This window comes from Emiliania huxleyi (assembly GCF_000372725.1).
Source record: "Emiliania huxleyi CCMP1516 unplaced genomic scaffold EMIHUscaffold_4, whole genome shotgun sequence".
Taxonomy (NCBI): domain Eukaryota; phylum Haptophyta; order Isochrysidales; family Noelaerhabdaceae; genus Emiliania; species Emiliania huxleyi.
In genome coordinates, this window is record NW_005198966.1 from 905043 (window position 1) to 922788 (window position 17746).

Below are 17746 nucleotides of genomic sequence, written 5' to 3' on the forward strand. Positions count from 1 at the left end.
GGACAGCGCCGGTGCCTCTCTCTTGGACCGGCAAACTTGGTGGTATCGTGTCACCAATGTGGGACCAGTGCTGACAGACCCCTTCAACCCCTCAACCACGCGGACCCCTTCAACCCCTCAACCACGCGGAATGGCTGTTCACAACCCCCCCGCGCAAAGGTAACACACATTCTCTGTCGTCTTCTTTAGACGCCTGGATGCTGCATTTGACGCGCCGTTTTCACGAGTACTTGCTTCAGCTACGTGCGTGAATGGGAGGTGTGATTCAAAGCCCGGAGGAGCGCTGACAGCCATCGAAGGCCCCCACGGGGCGGTCCCGGCCGACGTCATGGTCGTCCCGCGGACGCGGCCCTCCGTCTCCGGAGACATTACCGAACTCAAAACTGCTTACCAAAGGCAGATACGAGCTCAGCTCAGCGAGATCTAGCAGGACATACCCTCAGTATCCAGAATAGTAAAGTCTGAAAAAGTCGGTCCGACCGCGCAGAGCGGTCTGGCTGTCTGCAGAGCTTCCGTCCGAGCCCTGAGAAATGTCGGAGGCATGTCGGCCCATGTTCGCGATTTTGATGGCATTGCCCTTATTGCACGTGAAACAGACCGCGCTGGCCACGCACCCTTGTTCCCGTAGGCCAACTCGAACAGGTTTGAGCAATGGCCGCCTTCCATGCTCGACAGTCGACACGTCCGCCCGCCATCAAGTTGTACGTTGAGTGGCAAAATGCAGCAGGAACTTAGTTGACCCTGCTCGTAGGCCGCCCTGCTCGAAGGCCGCCCTGCTCTCGGCATTGTGTTTGATGTACCAGGAAACGTAACTAGCGCCAAAATTGAGATCACAGGATGGACATTAATTTCTCGCGCCTGCTTTTGCTGCTTGAGGCTCGCCAAACAGATCCTGCGTCCATGGCCGTGTGCAACGTCAAGTCGTCAACCGCGACAAGACCATCGCGCCAACCGCGACTCTGTTGCTTTATGCGGCAGCATTCACCGTGACTCTTGCCGTGGATGGTGAGTGACCGCGGTTGCTTACGCAATACTACGCCATGAGCTGAGCTTCACCAGCCGTTTCTCGTCCTTCCCTTGCCTTCTCTTGCTGTCCGTTCTCTGTGGACTGTGCGCATTCCACTGCATGCGGCATCACAAGCGTCTTCTGCCGGGCGCGCATCTGAAATCGTACCTGGTAGGCCATCGCTTTGCTGAAAGATCAGGCGCCTGAATGGCGACAGTGAGCGTCTCCTACTTATGGATTGCGCTCGAGGTACGAGGAGCGCAAGAGCGCGCCGCAAGCGATTTTTTGGCGGCAGGGCGCGTCCAGTTTATCTTGTGATCACGCGCGAGCCTGTGAATAGGCCCGCAAATTAAGGGTTGACGGGGGGGTCTCAACCGTCAACCAGATGGTTGAAGGGGGGGCCTCAAGCCTCAACCCCTCACCACCCACCCGGACCTCTCTGACGGAGCTGACTCTGCCCACTCAAGGCTCGGCCAAGTCGCCGCCGCCGCCGCCGCCATGCCCAGCGACGACCCTGCCAGCACGCCCGAGCCGGTGGCCACGGCCACGCGAGTGCCTGCCGCGATCACTGTCGGCGTCTGTGTGATGCGGAAGAAGTGCGAGAAGCTCCGGCCGCTCCTCGCCGAGATGACGAGCGGTGGCGACATGACCGTGGTTGTATTCGAGCAACAATCCATCCTAGAGGATGCCGTCTCGGACTGGCCAGTGGTGGACGTCCTCGTTGCCTTTTACTCCAAGGGCTTTCCGCTCGCGAAGGTCGGCGAGTATGTCCGGCTCCGCGAGCCATTCTGCTTCAACGCGATCGGGCCGATGAGCGAGCTCCTCGATCGGCGAGCCATCTACTCGCGGCTGCAGCAAATTGGCGTCGCTGTGCCGAAGCACGTCGTCTACGACCACCTCGGCGGCGGCGAAGGTCTCGTGCTGCGAGAGGACTACCTCGAGGTCAGCGGCGTCCGCATCAACAAGCCGTTCGTGGAGAAGCCCGCCTCGGCCGAGGACCACAACATCCACATCTACTACCCGCCTTCGGTCGGGGGCGGCTCGAAGCGGCTCTTCCGCAAGGTGGGCGGCAGATCGCGGCCCATGTCGCGCGTTCTCGGCTGAGCTCGGCTCAGCTCCTTCCGCAAAGGTGGGCGACTGCTCGTCGGCCTTTTACCCGGACGTGTCCGAGATCCGGCGCGACGGCGCGTACATCTACGAGGAGTTCCTGCCGACCGAGGGGGCTGACCTGAAGGTCTACACGGTCGGACCCAAGTATGCGTACGCCGAGGCGCGCTCTCCCGTGGAGCCCGTGGAAGTGCTCATCTCCGCCACGCCAAGGCCTCGCATCGGGCCCTCAGGCACCCGCCTCTGGAGCTGAGAAGTGCTCCCTCTGTTGACGGTTAACAGGCGCGCAAGTCCCCGACCTTGGACGGGCGGGTGGTGCGCGACCCGAGCGGCAAGGAGGTCCGCTTCCCGGTCCTGCTCACGGCGCACGAGAAGGACGTGGCGCGCCGCATCTCGCTCGCCTTCGGTCAAATGGTCAACGGGTTCGACATCCTCCGTGCGCACGGCGCCTCGTACGTGTGCGATGTCAACGGCTGGTCCTTCGTCAAGTCCTCCTCGGCTTACTACCAGGCGCGCGGGCTGCCCGCCTCCTCCCTCCTCACGTCTCCTCCCTCCACGCCTCCTCCCTCCTCACGCCTCCCTGCCTCTCGCACCGCTCCTCGCCCCTCCAGGACGCGGCCGCCGTCCTCCGTCGCATGGCGCGGCGCGCGATCTCTGGCGAAGACTCGCCCTTCCTCGGAGCCCACATGGGCCCTCCCCACATGGGCTCGCCGCCGTCGCTCGGCTGCTCCGGCGACCGCCTCCCCGCCAACCTCTTCAGCCGCACCGAGCCGGCGGAGCAAGGCTGCGCGCGGGCGGCGGCGGCGACGCGGCCGCCCGAGCTGCGCGCACTCGTCGCCGTCGTGAGGCACGGACGGCCGCACTTCGGAGCAGAAGCTGCCTAGAGCCTTCCTCGAAGCTTCTCGGAGCCTTCCCGCAGGCACGGCGACCGGACGCCGAAGCAGAAGCTCAAGATGAGGGTTCGGAACGCGAAGCTGCTGCGCTGCTTCGAGGCGCACGGCGTGGGGCGCGGCTGCGCGGAGGCAAAGCTCAAGACGCCCGTCCAGCCGCAGGAGGTGGTCGGCCGTCCGTGAGCCATCCGCGGAGCTTTCTGTGACGCTTCCTGTAGGCCCGTTCAGCTGCAGGAGGTGCTCGACCTCGTCGAGGCGCTGCTCGCGGAGAGCGACGCCAAGCTCGCGCCTGGCTCGGAGAACTCGAGCGAGTCCGAGGCGGAGCGGCGCGGCTGCTTGGGCACGTCCACGGCACGTCCCCGTGACGCGTCCACGACACGTCCATGCCAGGCGGACGGCGTGCCGCTCGGCAAGCTGCGCCAGCTCCAGCTCGTGCTGCGGCGCGGACGGAGGGCGCACGCGCAGGCTGTGAGCAGCGCCTGATGCCGGCACGAGTGTGCACAGGCGTGGCCCCTTCGGAGGGCTCAACCGCAAGCTGCAGGTCAAGACGGTGCGCGCCGCCGAGGGAGGCCGCCTCGAGGAGGCGCTCCTCGTCGCAAAGTGGGGAGGAGAGCTGACCGAGGCGGGGAGGGCGCAGGCGGAGCGGCTTGGCCGCTCGCTGCGTGAGCAGCTCTCGCGCGCCGACGGCGCCGACAACCTGCTTCACCTGCACTCGACCTTTCGGCACGACGTCAAGTTCTACTCGTCGGACGAGGGGCGCGTGCAGCTCACGGCGGCGGCGATCGCTAAGGGCCTGCTCGAGCTGGCGGGCGAGCTGCCACCCATCCTCGTGTCGCTGATCCGCAAGGACGCCGCCGCGAACGCCCTCCTCGACGACAGCTCCGCCGTCTCGGCGCAGGTGGGAGAGGCAGCCGAGATGGCAGCCGAGAGGCAGCCGAGAGGCAGCCGAGGGACAGCCGAGATGGCAGCCGAGAGGCAGCCGAGAGGCAGCCGAGAGGCAGCCGAGGTGAGAGACAGCCGAGAGGCAGCCCAGATGAGAGGCAGCCGAGAGGCAGCCGAGAGGCAGCCGAGGAGCAGCCGAGGATGCAGCTTGCAGCCGAGGTGAGCATCGCGTCTCGTCGCAGGCGAGCGAGATCAAGCGCGTGCTGCACGGGCTGATGCAGCAGCCGCCCGGCCTCGAGAGCGAGGCCGGGCTCGCGGGGCAAACCTCAAGCGAGCCTCGGCCCAGCCCTCCTCGAGCCCTGTCGGAACTTACCCGCAGGCGGAGCTCGCCGAGCGGCTCGTGCCGACGAGGCTGCCCGCGCTGCTCGCGCCGCTGCGCGAGGTGGGCAGCCCGCGCGCGCGCGTCAAGGCGGCCCACGAGGGCGGGCCGCATCCAAGGACACGTCCGTGACTCGTCCATGGCATGTCGTCACAGGCGGTGCACGAGCAGGCGGGCCGGCTGCTCGCCTTGCTGCGTCAGCTGCGCGCGCAGCTCGGCGACGAGAGCACGGGCTGCCCTCGCGGCGAGAGGAAGAGCCTGCCCGGAACCTTCCCGGAACCTTCCGATAGGCGACGAGTACGAGCTCCTCTCGAGATCACGCGAGATTCCCCGAGATCACCCGAGATTGGCCGGGCAGTAGGCGACGAGTACGAGCTCTACGGCGGCGAGAGCCTCTTCCTCGCGCTGCAGCGGTGGCGCAAGCTGACGACCGAGCTACACCGGCCGCGCAAGGACTCGGGTTTCGACATCTCAAAGGCAGCCCGACAGCCGGTTCACCAAAGGGAAGGGCGAGCAGTGCCACACCGCCATCGCCCCCCCCCCCCCCCCCTCGCAGGTGCCCGACATCTACGACGCCGTCAAGTTCGACTTGCGCCACAACCACGCGCGGCTGCACGGCGCGCTGCCCTGCCTCTGCGAGCTGCTGCGGCTGGTGCGGCCGCTCGCTCAGCTGGTCGTCCCGCTCGAGTACGGGTCTGCGGTGGGAGACATGCTCGCGGTCGCCGTCGGCACGACCGCCGCGCTCTGCCGCAAGCTCGTCCTCGACTTACGCTCCGACCTGATGCGCCTCGAGCACGGCGGCGACGCAAACCACCCCGAGACCGTGCACCAGCTCGACCCGAAGCACCGCTCGCGGCGGCCAGTGACGCCCTCCTCGAGGGGCCTCCCCCCGACACGGCCGCGGCACGGCCCCCTAGGCACCTCGCGGCGATCAGCCCGCGGCACGACGACCACCTCAAGACACGCTTCTACCTCACGTCCGAGTCGCACGTCTACACGCTGCTCAACCTGCTGCGGCACGCGCCACAGGCGCTCGGCGTCCCCTCCCTCTTCGACGAGGCTGGCCGTGCCGCTCTCGACGAGATAGGCGAGCTGTCGTACCTCACGCACCTGATGCTGGCCGTCTACGAGCACTGCGACGAGCCGGCCGACGACCCGCTCCGCTTCCAGGTGGTCGTCAAGTTCTCGGCGGGAGACCGCTCCGCGCGCGAGGAGGAGGCGGACGCGGAGGGCGGCAGACGCGGAGGGCGGCAGACGCGGGCCGACGCGGAGCGAGGCGGCGCGGAGAGTGCCGAGCTGCCGCTGCAGCCGCTGCACACGCTGCACCGCTCGCTGCCGCTGCGGTCCGTGCTCCGCTTCTTCGAGCACGTGTCGGACAGCCTCGAGAACGCCGCCACGCCGGAGCAGCGCCGCGCCGCGCACAGCCTCTCCTCCTCCCTCTCGACCGGGCCGGCGCGAGCGGCGGCGGTCTCGCGCTGCGCGCCGCCGTTTGGGCGCGCCGGCTCTGGCGACTCGGCGTTGAGCCTCTTTGCAAACGCCACGGTCACCGCACCGCCCGCGCGGCCCGAGCTGCTCTCCTCACCCGCCGGTGCGGCCGCCGGCAACGGTGAGACGTGACTCGTGAGGCGTGTGAGCGGGGCCGGCGCAGGGGGAAAGAGTCTCACTCTAGGAGCGCATTCGATGAAGAGTCGTGAAAGAGCCTTCCTTTTTTTCGTGTTTTGTGTTTACACAGTTGACGTTCCGCGCCCCCCTCGCTCACCGCAGCCTACTCAGCGCCACAACTCGCAAGTTCCACAGGGAGTGGGTGAGGATGCTCACGGCGAGGTTGCCGCTGCCGACGAACGTGGCCGAGAAGACGAGGCCGAGCGCCGCGAGGGGCAGAGTGGGCTGGCCGGGCCCGGTGCCGTGGTGGAGGGCAAAGAGCGCGGCCGAGGCGGGCGCGGCGAGACCGAGCGGCATGTGCTGCCTCAGCGCGCGCAAGAGGAAGCCCCTGTAGAGCACCTCTTCGAGAAAGGGGCCTGAGGCGCACGCGGTGAAGACCGAGAGGGCGAAGGCGAGGCCGTCGTCGAGGGAGGTGATCTGGGCGGTGATGGTGGGGGCGGCGGAGGCGAGCGCGCCCAGCCCCAGCTCCGGCGACGGCGCCAGGCTGGAGGCGAGCTCAAAGGCAGGCACGCACGCAGCGGCGCCGCACAGCACCCACCGCAGCCAGGATGCGCTCCAGTCGAGCCGGAGCCAGGCCGAGCGCGGAGCAAAGAAGCCGAGCTCGTCGCCGAGCAGGCGGACTGCCATCCCGACCCACGCGAGGTGCCCCGCCAGCGTCGCGAGCGCCCACGCTCGGGGAGCCGCCAGGCGCGGCGTTGCCGCAGCGAGCAGCCAGCCAGCACCCTGCTTGATGCAGCCGGAGAGGAGGTACCTCGCGCCAAGCGCCGCCAGCAGAAACGCCAGGCGCCGCCGACTGAGGCGCGGAAGGCTCGGCTCGCTTGCAGGCGACGAGAGCGCGGCGAGCGGAGGCACACACCGTGGCGCCAGCCACAGCGCCGCTGCCGCGCCGATCGCGTCCTCCAGGTAGAGGTCGCCCAAGGGTGGGACGCGCAGCGTGACGCGCGAGATCAGCGCGGTGTGCAGACCAAAGGCGGGAGCGAGGACCGAGAGCTGCCTCGCGGCCGGCACCAGCGCAGCGGTCATTTTCGCGGTCGGATAGGGCGGCGGCAGAGGCGGCGGCGTGGGGGCGAGGCCGTTTTGGGAAGGGCGGGGGCGACCCCCGGACCTGGGCGGCGGCGTTGCCCGGGCGGGGTGGCCTGGGCGGGGTGGAAGCCGTAAGAAGAATTACAAGCCTCCCTCGCACAACACTGGGCACGGGACTGGCGCGCACTGGCACTAACTGTTCCCGGGCATTCACACTATGTTCGGGAGATAATTTGGCGATTATATCCATAAGGGATTTCATCCCTTCTTGGATTGGAGATTCGTGTTTTGGTTCCGGTTTTGGGTAAAACGTATACAGCGAACGCGATGCGGCCGCCTGGCTTCCTGCTTCTATGCGCGAGCTACGGCGTGACCGCTATCGTTCATGACTTCTCTACCGGGAAGAACGGCCTCGACTACTGCATCGCCGAGGCCGACACCACCGGCGACATGACAGCGTCGACCACCATGGCAGCTCCAACGTGTGCGCTACCATGGTGGACAAGTCTTGCACCCTACATGTCAGCCACCACCTGGGCGCCTGGCGTGTGCGAGCACAACCCCAATCGAGCCGAAGGATCTGAACAATGGGTCCAGTCGGTCTCGTCGAGCACGTTCGAGCCCGCCATTTGCATCGACAATTCATTTCTCAAAGTTTTGTCGATAAATTGGCAACTTGGGTCAGAACACCTTGAGGACATGTGTGCCTCGCCCCACACTACCTCCCAGGCGATGGAGCACGCGCTACAGTCGGCTCCTGAGGCCTCATCCACCTACTGCGGCCAATCTGAATTTTCGGCCCTCTGCAGCCCCGCGATACAGGTGCACTCATGGCCCAATACGATGGCGCTACAACTCATGAGGCACGGGACTCTTGCTGCGACAACCCAGCCCCATAGGAAGCCTGCGACATACATGCCGCCGCCACCTTTGCTGGATCACCCAATGCTGCCCATTCTTCTGGGTCAGTGCGACGGGCATGGTCCCCTTTGCTTCCAAAATGTTTCACCATGGAATGCAACGCAAAAAGTCCTTGAGCCCTTGTGTAATGGGACAGAGGCAGTGCCCTTGTGTAATGGGACATGTCCTTCTGGAAAGGAGTTTGCCATCTACTTCCAAAACGGGACTCCCTGGAATACAACGCTGGGAACTACCCCTTGGCAGAAAGTCCTTCCCCGGGACCACTCGGACACGTCGAGTGCAGGAGAGGCAGAGCCCTTGTGCAATGGGACATGTTCTTCTGGGACAGAGGTAGTGCCCTTCAACAATGGGACATGTGGTATCATCTGGCCACTCCATGGAACCACCGATGCTGCGAAAGCCCTTTGCCTTGATCACTTTCGGCGACGCGGCAAGCGCGATTGGGTCAAATACGAGCTCCATTGGAACTATGCATTCTCAAACAAGAATTGCGCTCGGGTACAGTCCACATGGATGGGAATGATCTGGCCATTTTTTCTTTGCTTTGCTCTCGTTGGGTCCCTTTTCCTTGCTTACTCCCTGCTGACAAGTGCACTGACAATTGGCGACCTGTTTGCTTACCAGACCATGAGCAGCCTTATGATTGTCAAAGCGTGGTACGGATTGCGACACTATGGTGCAAATACCAAGCTACTGATCATCAACCTGGGTATTCAAATCAAGTGGGTCTTTGACTGGTATTTTTGCCTTGCGCCAGCTGCACTTGCGATATGCGGCATCATCCTACTCGTTGCTTGGGGCTTTGCAATCTACGATTTCGTGCGATCCCTCCTATACTTCGCCAGGTATGCATGCCTCGTCGCCTTTGAGGTCATCACCAGCACTACTGTCAAAACTGTTTGCTTCATTTGGACACCTGTTACCACCACCATCTCCTTTGGGTGCCCGTATGCAATCGTTTGCGTCAGCATCTCGCCGCTTCGATTCGCCTATGGAAGAGGGGCTCGAATTGTCTGCCGATGATCAGCCCGCCGTTGGATCTGTTGAATACGACGAGATGTCCGAGTTCCGCACCGCCTACATGGCCATCGTCGGCGGACTACTGTGGCTTGCCAACATGACGCGCGTCGACATTGCTTATTCCGCGTCTCAGCTTGCTCGGTTTATGACGAACCCTGGCCCGTCGCATTTTAAAGCCGCCATCCGGGTGCTTATCTACGTGCGCGACACAGTTGATCGCGCCCTCGTCATGCAGCCGAACCCCAACCGCGACCTTGAGAGCTACGTCGATTCAAACTGGGCAACGAAGTTCTCTTGCTCCGGTGGCATGTTCTTCTTCTACGGATGTCTCTTCCACTGGTTCTCCAAAATGCAGCGATCTGTCACGCTGTCTAGTGCCGAGGCAGAGTTCTTTGGCGCCATGCTAGCCGCCAAGGAGGTGATTTTCATTCGTGAGCTACTGATCGACCTTGGATTTTCCATCGACGGCGCCAGCGTCATCAACTGCGACAGCAAATCCGCCGTCGGCATGGCCTTCGATCCCGTTGCCTTCAAGAAGACCAAGCACATCTTGCGCGCCGCCGAATTCCTTCGCGATCTCGTCAGCCGTGGCGTTATCTCTGTCGAACACCTCCCCGGCGTCGTGATGCTCGCCGACCTGCTCACGAAGGCTGCCTCGCGGGCCATCTTTACTGGCCTTATCAAGCAGCTTGACGACTTTCATGCCCTCTGAATTTGTTTGTCCCTCGCGCCCCGCACTCGGGCCAGGAGGGGCTGTTCCCGGGCATTCACACTATGTTCGGGAGATAATTTGGCGATTATATCCATAAGGGATTTCATCCCTTCTTGGATTGGAGATTCGTGTTTTGGTTCCGGTTTTGGGTAAAACGTATACAGCGAACGCGATGCGGCCGCCTGGCTTCCTGCTTCTATGCGCGAGCTACGGCGTGACCGCTATCGTTCACTAACACAGGTACACCGCCAGTCCCCCCGTGCGTAAGAAGAAACGCAGACGGTTTTTGAGAGGGAGCTTTTGTAAAATCCTCCTCTGCTTATCCTTAAAACTGTGTGGTGACGGCGTGGTAACCCAGCCCTCCTTTACTACGGTGTGTTTTCTTTCTTTCTTTGACCCGACATCGCTCATCGCACATCGGCCCGACTCAGCGGACAAACGCGTTGGGGTTGTTCGACATCTTGATGTAGGGCACGTAGTCGTCGCCGGGCGAGCCGGCGTGGCCGGCGGCGACGCCCTCGCTGCGGTCAAGGGCCTCGAAAATCGACTGCTGGATCCCGGTGCCCATGGCGGTGAGCGGCAAGATGGAGAAGGGCTCCTCGATTTGGTTGCCGAGGTCCTCGATGCCCACCAAGAAGAATCCGATGAGGCCCGAGACCGGGACGATCATCCAGTTTGCCCGAAGCTGATTGTACAGGCAGACTGGCAAAAAGAGCAGCCACCAAGAGAGGAACCGGGCGGTGTGGCGCGTGTAGACCAGCGGCAGTGGGGTCTTGACGATCCTCTCGCACTTGCCCAGGTAGTCCGTCAGCAGCGAGAGAGTCTGATCGAGCTTGGAGGCCTGGACCGTGTCGAGGCCGGTCCGCCCCGAGTCATGCAGGCTAGCAGAGACGAGCCCGAGCAGCGCCATCGGCTTATGCTTCGCCTCCATAATGACCCGGACCTGGTCGGCCGGCAAGCGGTTGTCGACGAGCTCGTTCCGCAACAGGTCCCTCGCCTCAGGAGTGGGCGGGCCCAGATGGTACTTGAGGACGCGCGCATACGAGGCGATCTGCGAGACCATGAGCTTCTTCAGCTCCGCGTCGCGCACGAGGGCCAGGGCCTGGCGAGCGAGGTCGCGGGACGCATTGATGACGCCGCCCCAGACCTTACGCGCCTCCCACCACCTGTCGTACGAGTTGTTTGTCCGGAAGACCAGCAGCAGGAAGAGGGCGGGCGACGAGAGGGTGAGCGGGAGGAGGGAGAGGTGGAGGAGCGGCAGCCGGCCGAGAAGGGCGGCCACGATGGGCAGCGACGCCGCGGTCTTGGCAGCCAGCACGGGCACGCCGATGTTGTACAGGTAAACAGCGGCGGCAGTGGCGATGACGAAGAAGGTCTCCCTCCACATGGCCTTACCGACCCCGGAAGTGAAAACCGACGATATTGCGCTCGCGATATGGCCCGACTCGCGATGCCATCGCCAGTCGTTGTAGCTGTAGACGTCCTGCCGGAATTCGCGCCCTGCCTCCTTGAACTCGGTCGTGGAGGAGAAGATGGCGGGAAGGCTCGCACCGAGCACAGCTTCTCTGGTCGGGAACCTGGCGTGCTCCGCCATCGTCAGCGGCGGCCGGGGCGCCGGAAGCGCGCTGGCTGGCGCCCAGCGGTGCACGAGCGCAAGCGTTGTGGTCGCAGCGAAGGGAAGCATCGCTCCGGGCGCAGCGTGGAGGCTGGAGTGCGGTCGTAGCCCTCGCCACACGTAGCCTTCGCCCCGGGGACGCGGGCAGCGGCGGGCGCAGGCGGGAAAAGGAAGGAAGGTTGCGCGCAACTTTCTGCGAATCTCGCGAGGTCTCGAGGTGCCGGACTTGGCGCTTTTGTATCTCGAGACCTCGAGAGAAGAAGGGCCCGAGCTATCTTTCTTTAAAAGCCCGTCTTGTCCTTTCGCCTGCGGAAACGTTCAGCTCTCCCTGGCGTGGCATATCTCGTCAACCTGCATGATGGGGGGAACCTCGCTGCATCTCGCATCTCTCGTCGGTATGTCCGCAGCGCGCTTCGCTCGACTGCTGGTCGTTCCAGACGGCCCAGGTCGCAGCGACAACAGGCTCACGTGCGGCGGCAGCGGTGGTGGCGCCCTCGACGGCGGCCCCCCGACACCAACAGTCGCGCTCCGCACGCCTCAAGGTCAGCTGCGGCCAAGCGACGATCGGCTCGCTCCGATCGCTGGGCGCGGTCACTCACCGGCCCATCACCCGCCTGCCGATCACCTGTCCGCCTCGCCGCGCGCGGGCCGCTCGCCTGCTCGCCACTGCCGCCGCGCGTCCCCGCGCCGCCACGCTTCCCTGTGCACCTGACCGCGCTCGAGCTGCGCAGACGGCGCGCGCTCTGGCAGACAGAGCAGCGGCCGCCCAGGCGGTCGCTGCTCCGCCCCGTCCGAATCCGTCCGCCCGCGCGTGCCGCTGCCGCCGCCGCCGCCACCACCGCCGCCGCGTTTCCCCGCGCCGCCACGCTTCCCTAAAAACAGGCCGTGCCAGGCCGTGCCAGCCCACGAGGCTGCCCGCCCGTCCCGGGGGACACACAAAACAAGGGGTGGGAGAAGGACAGGGTCCCCACCTGCACGAGCAGGATCTTGTAAGGACGATCAGGGAAACCACGGGCTCATCGCCGAGGAGCTTGCTCCCCCCTACGCCGCTGCCCCCGCTGCGCAGCCTCACCGCAGTGCACTGCGCTCTCCGCGCCCCTGACGATTAGTGAGGAGGTGGTGTTGCACAGCATGGAGCTCGGCGAGCGTTTACATGCACACTGACACAGGGGTGGCAGGGGCGGCGGCACGAGTCTCCCACATACTATGCGGGCCTCACTAGAGGTGCGGCCTGTGCGTGTCCTCGCCCTTGAGGGGGGAGGGGAAGGGGCTGTGTGTCTGTGCATGTGTGTGTGTGTGTGTGTGTGTGTGTGTGTGTGTGTGTGTGTGTGTGTGTGTGTGTGTGTGTGTGTGTGTGTGTGTGTGTGTGTGTGTGTGTGTGTGTGTGTGTGTGTGTGTGTGCGTGTGCTGGGAGAGAGGCTTGCACTTGGAGCACTTGGAGTGCAATCAGTAACCTCACGCCCAGGACCGGGGAGCTGAGAAGCGCACCCAGTTGGCCGGACGCTCGGCATCGGGTTACGGGCTAGAGAGCTCGGATTAAGAATTCTTTTTCTCGCCATGTCAGCCCCGCGGCGCCGCTCGCGCCGCCTCGCCGCCTCCGCCGCCGCCCCCTCGCCAGACACGCCGCCGCCCGCCCGCCTCCTCGACCTTCCCACGGAGCTCCTCGCGCGCGCCATCTCTCGCCTCGATGGCCCCCTCGACATCGCTCGCGTCGCGGCCGTCTCGCTGCTCTTCCACGCCTCGCTTGCGCTGGAGGGCATCCGCTTGTGGGCGCAAGAGCGCGGCTTCGAGCTGCCGGCGCAGCCCGAGGGCGAGAGCTGCGCCGTGCGGTGGCTGTGCTATTCGGCGCTGCTGTGCGAGTCCAACCCGCCGGCGAGGGCGGCGGGAAGCTTGCAGCACAGCCTCTTCATCGACGGCGAGGGGCGGCTCTCGTCGTGCGGCAATGCGCCGTCCTACGCCCCAGGGCTCCTTGGCCACGGCGAGGGTGTGACGCGGCTCAACACGCCGACCCTCCTCCCTTCGCCGCTGGGCGGAGAGCGCGCCGTGAGCGTGTCGGCTGGAGGATTCCATTGCCTCGCCATCACCAGCAGCGGGGCTATCTGGAGCTGGGGCGATGGAGGCGACGGCATCCTGGGCCATGGCGATGAGCAGGACCAGCTGCTGCCCAAGAAGATCGAGGCCTTTGCTGACCAGCGCGTCGCCACCGTGTCGGCTGGAGCCGGGCACAACCTCGCCACCACCGCCGACGGTGCCATCTGGAGCTGGGGCTTTGGAGGCTTGGGCGGGCTGGGCCACGGCGACGAGCAGGACCAGTCGCTGCCAAAGAAGGTCGAGGCCTTTGCTGGCCAGCGCATCATCGCTGTGTCGGCGGGAGAGCACCACAGCCTCGCCCTCACCACCGATGGCAGCGTTTGGAGCTGGGGCAGTGGAGTCTTTGGCCAGCTGGGCCACGGCGACCAGCAGGACCAACTGCTGCCGAAGAAGGTCGAGGCCTTGGCGGGCCAGCGCGCCGTGGCTGTGTCGGCTGGAGGGGGCCACAGCCTCGCCCTCACTGCTGACGGCGCCGTCTGGAGCTGGGGCCATGGAGCCTCTGGCAAGCTCGGCCACGGCGACCATCAGAACCAGCTGCTGCCAAAGAAGGTCGAGGCTTTCGCTGATCAGCGCGTCGTCGCTCTGTCGGCTGGAGCACACCACAGCCTCGCCCTCACCGTCGGCGGCAGCGTCTGGAGCTGGGGCCGTGGAGCCTTTGGCCAGCTGGGCCACGGCGACGAGCAGGAGCAGCTGCTGCCCAAGAAGGTCGAGGCCTTTGCTGGCCGGCGCGTCGTCGCAGTGTCGGCTGGAGTAATCCACAGCCTCGCCCTCACCGGCGACGGCGCTGTCTTTACCTGGGGCAAGGGCGGCTTCGGCTGCCTAGGCCACGGAGAGGACATGTCGAACCAGCTGCTGCCCAAGAAGGTCGAGTCGTCGGCGCCGGGGCAGTGATGAGAAGGGCGAAAGGGCGCAAGGCTCAGTGTTGCCGCGTTGCCCACGTGCCTACCGCCACCTGCGACGTATGCGAGAGTTGCGAGAGGCGAATCCGGGAAGGGAGAGATTGAAGCATGGTCCACTGCTGTGATGCCCCGTGACATGAAGACCCCGTGTAGATAGAGTGCACGCGCCGCCAGGCGCGTCCCCACTTTTTGCATCACAGCTGCGAGGCATAGAGTTGTGTGGCGTGTGTGGGACGAGCGAGCCCCACCAGCACCACGATTGGCAGCGCCAGCGGAGTTTCTGAAAAGGACACTCTCTGCTCTTCTAGGGTGCGATACTTCCGGGCCGGTGTGCGGGGAGCGAACCTCAAAGACCGCCCAGAAGCTTTCTGTATTCTGAGCGAACCAATCGGGCCAGGATCATCAGCATATGTCCCCTCCACAACATCGTGGGCGTTTGAGCGGTATTTGAGGAGCACCGCGACTCTGAAGTTCGGCCGGGTGGTCTGCAGACCCCCCCCCCCGGAGCAGCAGAGGCTCCGTGGGGTCGAAAAGTCGACGCTGGGAGTCGCACTCGTCAAACCATCGCAGCACCACGCAGTCCGCACGTACCGCCCACATCCCCTCCACCGCTGAGAAGGCGCAGATCGACCGCCGGGCCGCGTAGTCGTCGTTAAGGAGCGGTTTTTGGAGCCGTACGAAGAGGTCCCAGACGGGCGAACATGCGGTTTTTCGACGACCACACGCGATGTGGTATCTGCTTTTTGCTAAAAACGGGCCGCCTAGTGCAGCATCACTAGTACAACACGCAACCACACTGATAGCTCCACACTAGCCGGTATAGGCGAGCCCCGGCGGCCTCACCGTCGCCGCTCGCGGCGGAGCCGACGGCGGAGCCACGGGCCGGTGCGACCTTTTGGGGGGACATGAGCTCGCCAGGACGTCGCCGATGGCTCGGCGCGCCTCTTCTTGCCAGCGCGGGACGGCCTACCTACAGGAGGGGGGGGGGAGGAAGACGGAACTGAGCACTAGGTTCGTGATCCCGTCGCCGGCAACGGCTGGGACAGGGGCGGCAAACGACGGGCGGGTCCGCGAGACCTTTTGATTGAGCGCCAATGAGCTCGCCGGGAGGCTCTCGATGGCTGCCTGCACTTCTTCTCGACGGGCTTTCGTCGGGCCGTGCCTGGTCGGCGGGGCTTGGGTGAGGTGAGCGGGCGGGAGTCGCATATGAGTGTCGCGGGCAGTGCACGGTGGCTCGGTGGGTAACCAAAAACACCTTTTGCGCAAAAACGGGTCCTTCGCCATGCGCGGTCCTTGCTGACCCTGCCAAACTCTCTCGCCGCCGTTCGCGGCTCGGCTTGCGTATGCGGCTGGGAGCTTCGAGGACATGCAGGTGTCCCACCCCCTCCGGCCATCCCCCCGGCTCCCAAGTGCGCGGCCGCGACGCGCTGCGCACCCTCTTCCGCGCTGCACCCGCTCTCGGCACGGCCTTCGTCCGACGAGATCACCTCTTCGCGCCGCAGGTGCACAACCAAGGGCTGGCCACCTCCGTATCCATCATGGTGAAGCCAATGGGCCAAAAATGGCAACTCGTACGAGAGCGTCGTGGGGCCTCCGCGGCGCGCCTTGGGCAAGGCGGCGGCATGTGTGCACTTGTTGAAGATGGCACGCCGCAGGGCCATCGGTTGTACGCCCGGCTCGTCGGCTGTGAACTCGGGGCGGGGCGGCAGGCACTGCGGCGTGTGAGGTTGAAGAGGGACTCGAGACGATCGCCGGGTCCCGGCCTCGCCCGCGTCAGTCCGCGCTCTTACTACACGCACCACACGCAGCGGATCTCCGCCGCCGCGGTGCGGGCCGACGCCAAGAACATCCGTAACCAGATTGCCTGCCTCAAACAGAGCGTGTGCGCGGCCGCCTAGGCGGCCCGCCCCTCCCCACCATAATTGCCATGGCTGCCCCGCAGCTAGTGAGTCGCACCGTCGTCCGGCACCGCTATGGGTAGAAGTGCGGTTTAGACGGCTTAGAACGGTACAACCGTTCTAAACGAGTATGTGATTCACAGTCTGCTCCCCAAGGAAGATAGATGGCGGAGCTGAGCCAGCTGTGAATCACATACTCGTACTGTTAACTCAGGGTTAAGCGTGACCTTGCAAGGTCCTGCCGCCAGGGCAGCGCCGCTCGTTCCGTGTCGCGCAGGGGCTCGCGCGCACTCGGGGCGCGCGCGCACTCGGGGCGCGCGTGGGCAGGGCTCTGCCACACGAGCGAATCTCCCACGAAGCACAGCCGTTTCTGTCGTGCACGGCCTGGGTGATGCGCATGGCTACGCCGCAGCAGCTCCGCTAGCGGCACCGCAGGCCTGCATCCGTCCGGCCACTCGATGGCGAGCTGAGACGTAGTTGTGCTTGGCTGCGCGGCCCACTCCGAGCTCCTGTTTGGCAGGCCGGCCTCCTGCCGAGCAGAGTGCCAGCGCAGCGCCTCCTCGCGCTCGCTGAGCGTGCACCTGCCCCGCAGCTGGTCAGGAAGGGTGGACGTCTGCCGGCGGCAGCGCCCGGAGGAGATTGTCAGGTCGTTCATGCGGCAGCTGTGTGGCGGGTAGCTTGCGCGTCACCTAAAGGGTTACCGTCGGTACCCATATATCTGGGGCGCGTGCATTCACAGCACCGCATTCACAGCGAGGAGTTTTTGTTTGTGCGCAGCGCGATGTGTATGTAGCGCAGTCCTGGCCAATCCGCTGACAGCAAAGCGCGACTTTGTCGAACGCTGTGTCGACAGGGGAGGGGACGGGATCACGTTTTCACCAGCTGCTTGTGTGTGCGCGTCGTCACTACACCTTGGTCTGGGTGGGTCGCAGGAGCAGACATGTGGTCCTTCGCCGGCAACTGCTCCCCACCCGCCACGCCGTATACAGTGCTGCAGCCCACGTTCCCGTCCAGTGGCCGCGGCTGGATGCAATCACTCGTACACCACGCCCTTCAACAGAGCGGCTTCAACAAAGATAACAAGCGCTCGCAAAACGTGCCACTTGGGGGCAAGATCTTTGTGTTCACCCATGCTCACAGCGAGGGCGTCGAGCTGGAGTGGACATTCACGCACGAGCTAGATGGAAACCACTCGCTCGCCCTCGTCGAGCACACAGAGCGGCCTCAGCTCGTCGTCCGCGTTGTGCGCGAGCCACTGGCCAACGTCGACGCCTACTTCCGCTATCAGTCGAGAATATCAGAACAAGCAAACGCCACACAGCCGGCCTGGAAGGCCTTTGCGAGTCAACGTCTCCGCGACTACCCCAAATTCCACAACCAATGGGCAGGAATGTGCACAAGGCCTCACGTATGCTGCATGCGCACCACCTATGAGCAGCTGAACGAGGACCCGGGGAGCCTGCTCAAGACGCTGTTCAGGACGTGGCTGGGGCGGTTGCCCGTGCACGTCACCGACCAGGCAGTGGCCGCCGCGGTTGAGAAATTCGCGCCTATCCACAGCAAGCATAGTCGTAACGGGTCCATGACGGGGTCGACACACTGGCCGCAGCTGCAGCTCACCTTGCCCAGCGGATCAACAGA

General features: G+C 64.8%; 3 protein-coding genes across 3 annotated transcripts; 1 reads left to right on the forward strand and 2 right to left on the reverse strand.

Moving 5' to 3' along the window:
• Positions 1–1213: 1213 nt before the first annotated feature.
• Positions 1214–5998, forward strand: EMIHUDRAFT_447945 (hypothetical protein; the record flags this gene model as incomplete). The annotated part of the gene is made up of 14 exons (XM_005770497.1): positions 1214–1320; positions 1474–2068; positions 2136–2303; positions 2396–2601; positions 3033–3149; positions 3222–3321; positions 3394–3443; positions 3508–3901; positions 4128–4190; positions 4265–4354; positions 4421–4481; positions 4626–4756; positions 4821–5126; positions 5225–5998. 14 exons carry the CDS (start codon positions 1214–1216, stop codon positions 5879–5881), a joined length of 3045 nt encoding a protein of 1014 aa, XP_005770554.1. The 3' UTR covers positions 5882–5998.
• Positions 5999–6019: 21 nt separating this feature from the next.
• Positions 6020–6949, reverse strand: EMIHUDRAFT_196213 (putative abortive infection protein; the record flags this gene model as incomplete). The annotated part of the gene is made up of 1 exon (XM_005770498.1): positions 6020–6949. One exon carries the CDS (start codon positions 6947–6949, stop codon positions 6020–6022), a length of 930 nt encoding a protein of 309 aa, XP_005770555.1.
• A 3182-nt stretch (positions 6950–10131) lies between these two features.
• On the reverse strand, positions 10132–11118 carry EMIHUDRAFT_54215 (hypothetical protein; the record flags this gene model as incomplete). Its single annotated transcript, XM_005770499.1, has 1 exon — positions 10132–11118. A coding segment is annotated over one exon (987 nt), but the record flags the coding sequence as incomplete, so codon positions are not given.
• Between the last annotated feature and the right edge of the window lie 6628 nt (positions 11119–17746).